The sequence below is a fragment of the Cucumis melo genome, chromosome 4, assembly GCF_025177605.1.
Source record: "Cucumis melo cultivar AY chromosome 4, USDA_Cmelo_AY_1.0, whole genome shotgun sequence".
Taxonomy (NCBI): domain Eukaryota; kingdom Viridiplantae; phylum Streptophyta; class Magnoliopsida; order Cucurbitales; family Cucurbitaceae; genus Cucumis; species Cucumis melo.
In genome coordinates, this window is record NC_066860.1 from 29,231,709 (window position 1) to 29,239,314 (window position 7,606).

At 29.8% G+C, this 7,606-nt stretch overlaps 1 protein-coding gene across 6 annotated transcripts; it reads left to right on the forward strand.

Moving 5' to 3' along the window:
- Window positions 1-767: 767 nt before the first annotated feature.
- LOC103487000 (L10-interacting MYB domain-containing protein-like) lies at window positions 768-4,264 on the forward strand. Of its 6 annotated transcripts, none has more exons than XM_051083917.1 (4): window positions 768-907; window positions 1,166-2,771; window positions 3,116-3,471; window positions 3,562-4,264. In XM_051083917.1, exons 3-4 carry the CDS (start codon window positions 3,121-3,123, stop codon window positions 4,114-4,116), a joined length of 906 nt encoding a protein of 301 aa, XP_050939874.1. In that variant the 5' UTR covers window positions 768-907; window positions 1,166-2,771; window positions 3,116-3,120; the 3' UTR covers window positions 4,117-4,264. The 6 variants fall into 6 exon arrangements, with proteins under 6 accessions (XP_050939874.1, XP_050939876.1, XP_050939877.1 ...); XM_051083919.1 differs by having other exon boundaries at window positions 1,531-2,771; XM_051083920.1 differs by having other exon boundaries at window positions 2,376-2,771.
- Window positions 4,265-7,606: the final 3,342 nt, after the last annotated feature.

Consider the following 7,606-nt stretch of genomic DNA (forward strand, 5'->3'; position numbering starts at 1 on the left):
ATTATCTTTAATAGTATTTCAAGCTGAAATTTTCACCTTTCACAAATAACATTAACATTACGTTTTGCGGATTGGTAATTGATTAGATCGTTCAAGGAGACCACTAAATAAATTCAAACTTCTTTAAATACTACATTCAAACTATTGATTTTTTAAACTTTTTCAAAATAGTCTCTTTCAAAATGAAAATTGGACTTACCTCTTATGTAATAATTTTTTATGTAAGAATTTTCAAATAAACGGTGAGCATACATGATAAACTAAAATATCAAGTCGAATGGTCAAAATTGACCAAACCATAGGCAATTGAGGTCGGTTTCAAATTTTAAAAATTTCAAATTGAAAATATTGTAAAAAATTTCAAAAGCTTTAATCGATCTAAACCAACTAACTGATGATCGATTTGTAACTTCTCTATAGTCGAGATCGATTTGAATATCTACCTAGAGAAGAAAATATTAGATATATATTACAAAGATGAGAAAGAAAAGGTAAGATTTTGAGGAAGATCAAGTGTCTTTGGTCTCCGTTCTTACACCAAGAAGGAAAAAGAAAACATTTTAAACTTTTTATATATTTACAAAGCACATACAGTTGAGATAAAAAAGGAAAAACAGCTTTTTGAAAACCAAAATTTTACGATTCATTGGGTAACTAATTGAATTTTTTGCTAACAAATCAATGGTTTTTGTTTTTGTTTTTTTTTTTTTTTGGGGTTAATAAATTATAAAACCGTTTTAGAAGGAAACTTTCAAAAACGAGAAAAGAAACAGTAATTGGAAAAACGCATTTTCGTTTTCAGAAAACACAAACTTTTCAAAACCCTAAATCCTAATGCCTCCGGAAACCAACAAAGAAACAAGCCCTGAAGATTCATCCATCGTTCTCGCTCCTCTTCCTTCTCAAGGTTTTTCAATCTTATTTTACTTTACTCTGTTCTTCTTTTTTTTTTTTTTTAATTATGATCGTTTAAATTCGATTGTTTGTATTATAGCATCAATTTCTTCATATGTAATCTCCATGCAATTTGCTTTGTCCTGTTCCTTTTCATCTTTTTCTTCCTCTCATTAGCTGACTAATGGTTTGTTCTTTAACTGGTGATTTGATTTCTACTATTGGCCTAAGTAATTGATTTGCGAATGTCAATTGCTCTGCTGCAAAACAGGGCATGATTGAACTCCATTGTTGTTGCATTGAACAATGTCATTTGGGATTTTGGGTTGTGACTCCACACTTATATCTTTAGGAGGAGCTTCTTCCATTTGTCGTTGGATCTTGATCATCTTTCGATTGTGGGTTTTGATTCATAATCATACTCATCTTTATCATCTTTCACTTCCATAACAGATTTTTCATCACTTCTCAATACATCATCATAAAATTCGGTTTCTTCTTCCACATTTTCGTGGGGTAGAGACAGTTCTTCAGCAGAAGCATTCATCAGTCTTACTCTTCTTCAAAAACCTTCTTCAATTGTATTTTTCAATTCACAAGTAGACTCATGTTGTTTAGATCCAACTTCACTACCAGATTCTTTTACAATGCTCCTTTTGTGAACAAGTACTTCAGTTGGCAGAGAAAATCGATTTCCTCAGCAGAAATATTCACAAAAGCATCATCTTTGCAAGCTTCATTGCTTCTTCATCTTCAGAGAACCATTTCACATCCAAATTAGCATGCGGTGCCTCTATTTCAGAATGATCACCACTCTTATCACTAACTAGATTTCCTTCAGAAGATTTCAAGGGATCATCAAGAACCATTTCTCTGGTTTCAGACTCCATCTCATCCTTCTCTCGGTCATCAACTTCCACGTTCAAATCTTCTTTCAGTTTACTTTCTGGTTCATCGGTTTTCTTTGCACGCAGTTTCTAATTCTGCATCCTTCTTTACGGGTCCTGAACAGTTAGGCATATCACCGAACGAATATGGACGGTAATTGACTCCATTCTCCCCTTTTCCCCTAAACTCTATCTCTCCATGTTCTTGTCCAACAATCTGACGGACCTTCTTGTACTGCAAACTTGCTGCCCTACAGCTTCATTGTTCTGAGTCTTGGTTTGTTTACGGGTCAAGGCCCCCACAACACTCCTGGCTTTTAGGCACAGCTGGCGTTTTTCCATTTGCATTATTTTCTTGATCCCGATCATTGTTCTCTTACTGATCGTCAACCGTCATCTGAAAATCTACTTTCTTGCAAGCTGAAGAGGCTGCCACTGTCCTTCTCCGACCACCTGCAAAGGACAGAGTAGTCAAAGCCACAATTAGATCTCTTTTTTTATTCCCCTGTGCCTCTTGCTTCTGCAGCAGAACGTGTTTGAGTAGTAATTGCAGTAGTAATTGTCTCATCTTCGACAACCTTTCTTTTTGTCAAGGTTATCAATGCAGTTCGTGGTATTTCCAAGGAAACCTATGCTTTCATCGGGAATTCAGGTACCCTTGATCTTTTACTGTTCAAAAACTCTTTGATTCCTTCAACGGATGGAAGAGTGGCAAGAGCGTCAACCATGATGACATTAGTGATATTGGCCGAAATCATATTCCTCTTGTAGAGTGCTTGCTGCTCTCTTCTTGACAAGGTAGTCTGTAGGAAGATAAAATTTGGTATGGATTGAAGAAATTTTGCACCGCCACAGGAAATGAGGGGATTCCAATTGGAGTTTGGGGACTTCAACTACAGATTGTGGTCGCTTATACACTTGGATCTTAGCTAAGCTATGCTCGCTTTGGCATGTCTTGTGGTTTCGTAGATCTTTGCTTTCTTTGATCTTGTATGGACCATTAGTATCTTTCTTAAACTTTCTGTCTATAGACTTAGATCTCTTAATTAGTATGGCTATCATATATCTCTTGAAGTTTGAGGTTCAAAACCTCGTACCTTCATTTATTATACGGAAAAAAAATTGTTAGTAATTGAAACTACCAAGTATTCTCCCTTCAAAAGTCCTCTTGGTCATTTGCATCCTGTATGTTAAAATAATTCTAACAGTTCACAAATAAAGATTATTTTTTTATTCTCGATCAAATTTAGGTGGGCGCCTCTATAAAATATTTATGTTCCTTTATGCAACCGTTTATATAAATCAAGATACTAAAGTAAGATTGTTATTTTCAGGATTCATGAAGATCGATCGTATTGAAGATGTACATCAAATTGATGTATCAAGATTTGATGGGCCTTGGTCATTTAAAAATGAGACAATTTTTATCAATTTGATGGAAGATGAAGTTGCAAAAGGAAATCGTCCAACTACAACCTTTACCAAAACTAGTTGGACTTATATTAAGGAACAACTGTATGTAAAAACAGGATATGCTTATTCTCATGAACAATTGAAAAATAAGTATAACAGTCTTAGACATCGTTATAAAGAATTCAAAAAGTTGTTGAGTGATATTAATGGAAAAGGTTGGGATCCTGTATTGGGAACTATTACTTTAGGAGAGGCGCAGTGGACTAATCTCATTAAGGTACTTTTTCAATTACTGTTATTTAATCTTTGTCATTACTCTATGATAAAATAATTTTACTAAGAGCGATAGGTTGGTAAAATTTTGTAGGTTAACAAGAACGCTAAGAAGTTCAAAAAGAGTGGATGTCCACATTACGGAAAATTGATGGGAATATATGGAGATACAATTGCAACAACAGAGCTTGATGCTCTTCCATCTACAAAACTTTCTTCAGATTCTGAATATGACAATAAAACAGAAAGTGATGCTCCAATGAGCAATGAAGATTATGGAAATAATAGAGATGAAAATCATGGTCAGAGTAGCATGAGCAAGAAATCTAAAAGAAAAAGAGAAATCATAAATGATATAATGCCATCTTTCAAGGAAGCTTATGTTGAGAATTTAAAGAGGAGAAATGATATACTTGAAGGAAGACTTTTTGGTCTTTCATCAGGTGAATTTAGCGAAACTTCGTCGAAAGCAAGAGATTATGCCGATGAAGACTTAAACAAATGCATCAAAATTTTAAATAGCATGGTCGATATTGATGATAAAGCTTATACAAAAGTATTGAAACAATTGGTTGCTGACACTACTTGGAGAAAAGCATTTTTGTGTATTCCTGAATCAAGAAGGAGAGGATTTGTTAATAATCTTTAATTCTTTAACTAAACTAATTAGATTAGATGATGGTTTGTACAACTTTAAATAATTTTAGAAAAAAGAAAAAAAAAAAAAAACTTATACTTTAACTACTTGTTAAATGTTTTTGGATTTTATAGTTTACATGTTAGAAAGAATTGTCTCATGCCTCTTTTTTTTTTTTTTCTTTCTTTTTATTTACGAGTTTATGATATTATTTTAAATGAAATTGAAACAGGTGTGTGTTCCATTATGTTGTTGACAAATTTTTCATTTTGAAGCAGACTACGTGTTTCGAATTTTAATGAATGAATTTGTGGATAAATTTTATATATCATTTACTAATGAAAAAAATTGCATGAAGACAAGTCTAAGAATATAGTTACCAACATTCTTGCTCGATTGTTTAGGATCCACAACGTTAAACATATTTAGCATTTGCGTTGTGAGATTTTTAAATTGTATAAAAAGATGATCATTGGTATTAAGTGAGAACAATTATGTTCATTGGTAAAAGACATTTTAAGTGAAATAAAAAACAAAGATATGAAGACTTATATTTAAAATGGACAATCTCATACCATCGTAAATATATTACGAGCGTTATTGTTCTCATTAACATAAAGAAGGATGGAGTATCGACTTTGTTTGTTTGTATAATGGTTTGATTTCTCAATATAAATTGTTTTGGACGTGATGGATGACGGCTACAGGTCGTGACATCTTTTTTATCACTTTCATAACTTTTTTCTGGTCTCTTTTGAATCAATTACGAATATGGAGACAACATGAGTGGTTCCATTTTCTTTTGGTCCACCTTATCTCTCACTACAGCCGAAGGCTTTACGTTGTTGCCCAAATTATACTCAATAATTTAGGTGGTTATTTTCTTTTCATATTATAAAAGGTTTTTCATATCAATATTTTGAAACAAACTAAAACAAAATATTAAAAAAAAATCAAAATAATAAATAAACATCTCACAGTCACATTTCTCAAATTAAGCGAAAACTTTGTTAACCTTATTATCCAAATTTCGTTAACGTTGAATAATATTTTTCTTAATTATCAATAACCATATTTATTATAATCAATTGTAACTTCCTTAATTATTAATACATATATATTTAAATTTATTAATGTAATATTTATTATCTTTAGAATGACTTAAATATGATATAAATTATTATCTTATATTGTAATAATATTTTTAATTATCCTACCAAATAAATATTTTCAATTTCATGTCCAATCAAAAGTTATTTTCTTAAGTTATTAATTCCGGCGTCAACATTCTTCTCCGATTTCTATTACAAAAAAAAAATTGTTCTTTCTTCTTCCCTTCCGATTAGCTTCTTGTGATACGATTAGTCTTTTTTTTCGTATATTATTTATTCTTTTCTTTCGTAGCTTATACTTGTTTTCCTTTAAAATTTTGTGCTTTCTTCTTCCATTTCGTAGCATATTTTTTTTTCTTAAAAAAATTGTTCTTTCTTCCTCCGTTTCGTAACATATATTTTGGTAACCTTCCTCCTATTTTAATTTTTCACATATGCTACTGAATAATACATTTATGTTTTGTGATTTGTTACATATATACTACCGCATATATTCAATAATACATATACAGATTTTTCTCATGTTCTGTAATTTTTTCTTACTCAATTTATATACTACTGCATAGATTCAATATCCATATTTTTGTGTAGTAAAGTTTTCGTGAACAATATATATATTTATATACCATTGTTTAATCTACTTCTATTATACATCTTATTCATATTTATGTTCTATGATTTGTTACATATATACCACTGCATATATTCAATAGTATATAAATTGTACTTGAATTTCATTATATATCACTACATACACAAATGATGTTATCAGTATATACATCTGTATATATACAATAACAGGTATTTAGTGACACGTATAGTTCAGTTCTTTTTCCTTCATGTTTCGTATCGTTTTCTTTATTCTTTTTTCGATTCGATTAGTATTTTCTTTGATTTCGTACATATATACTAATGCATAATATGTTTATGTTATGTGATTTGTTACAAATATATTACTGCATATATTCAATAATACAGAAATTGAAGTTGTCATCCTCCCACCGAATGTAAAACGTTCAGTTGGTTGACCAAAGAAGATTAAAATTCCTTCTAAGATGAAATTCAAGAGACGCGTTAAATGTGACCGTTGTTGACGTGTTGGCCATAATAGAAATAGATACAAATTTTCCTTATTGAATTAGTTTTTTCTTCTTATTATTCGACTTTTAGTATGTTATTTCAAAATTTTATTTGAAAATATTCATATTCTAGTTTTTAGTTCAATTATTTTATTTCCATATTTTGTTCATCAATTTTCAGCGTACTAATCAAGGTTTCTCAATTAATTATATTTAATATACTACCCTTCATACATAATCATTGTTTCAAACATTTTATTATTTTTTACATATAATATGAATATTTGAAATAAAATATATAAATCAATTTAACAAATTGAAAACACAACATTTCATTCATAAAATATATAATGTATTATTTCATATATACTATTCATAAATCAATTTAACATATCCTATTTTTCGGCAAATGTAAGTCAATTTATATGTATTGTATATATGAAGAGGTGTATATACACTAACCGCTATATCATATTTTTTGAAAACCGTATGTCAACGTATATTTATATAAATTGTATATATCTAAATGCAATATTACGGAATCAAAATTTAAAATGTACTAGGAAATCTACAATGTTATATATGAAATGATATATGTCGTCTAAAACAATTATTTGAAAATAAAACGTTAAACGTTCTTGAAATACTATGATTTAATGAAGTATAGAAAAATATATCGAATTGAGGAAGACAACTAATTGGATGTACGAGGCGAACGTAAGGACGAAAAAAATTGAGATAATGTGCATGCAGATAGATTTGGTGAAGAAATTCAATTGATATCCGGCGGATGGATTTGGTGAAGAAATTCAATTGATTTTCGACGGTTGGAATTGGTAAAAATGTTGAGATAATGTGCAGGCGAACGAACGAAATAACGAAACTAGATGAAATTGGTGAAGAAATTCAATTGATTTCTGGCGAAGGATGTAACAAAATTGGTGTAGAAATTGGATAAGGTGTAGGTGGTAGATGACGGAGATGAAAAATTTAACGGAAATGATTTGATTAAGAAATAGATTTTTGAAAAATATTTCTAAATTCAAAGATATATTACAAATATAATTAAATGATTTGATTATAATTTAAAATCAATTATGTAAGATAACACTTGTTTGTGGAATAATAAATATTTTACATTAGTTAAAAACATAATTAAAGAAATTATATTTTAAATTAATGATAAATATAATGTAAATAAGGGAAAAAAGAAGGGTAAAATTGTCTAAAAAAATATGTGAATTCGTAAGTAAAAGAATGTTATTTTAATTAAGTTTTTGTCTTAAATTTTTCATATATTAATTACAATAA

Bases quoted from the DNA above. Each gene is read 5' to 3' on its own strand.
- LOC103487000 (XM_008445184.3), top strand. From the start codon at position 835: ATGCCTCCGGAAACCAACAAAGAAACAAGCCCTGAAGATTCATCCATC. The intron at 908-3,115 runs GTTTTTCAATCT...TGTTATTTTCAG, and splicing joins CGCTCCTCTTCCTTCTCAAG to GATTCATGAAGATCGATCGT. The intron at 3,472-3,561 runs GTACTTTTTCAA...AAAATTTTGTAG, and splicing joins AGTGGACTAATCTCATTAAG to GTTAACAAGAACGCTAAGAA.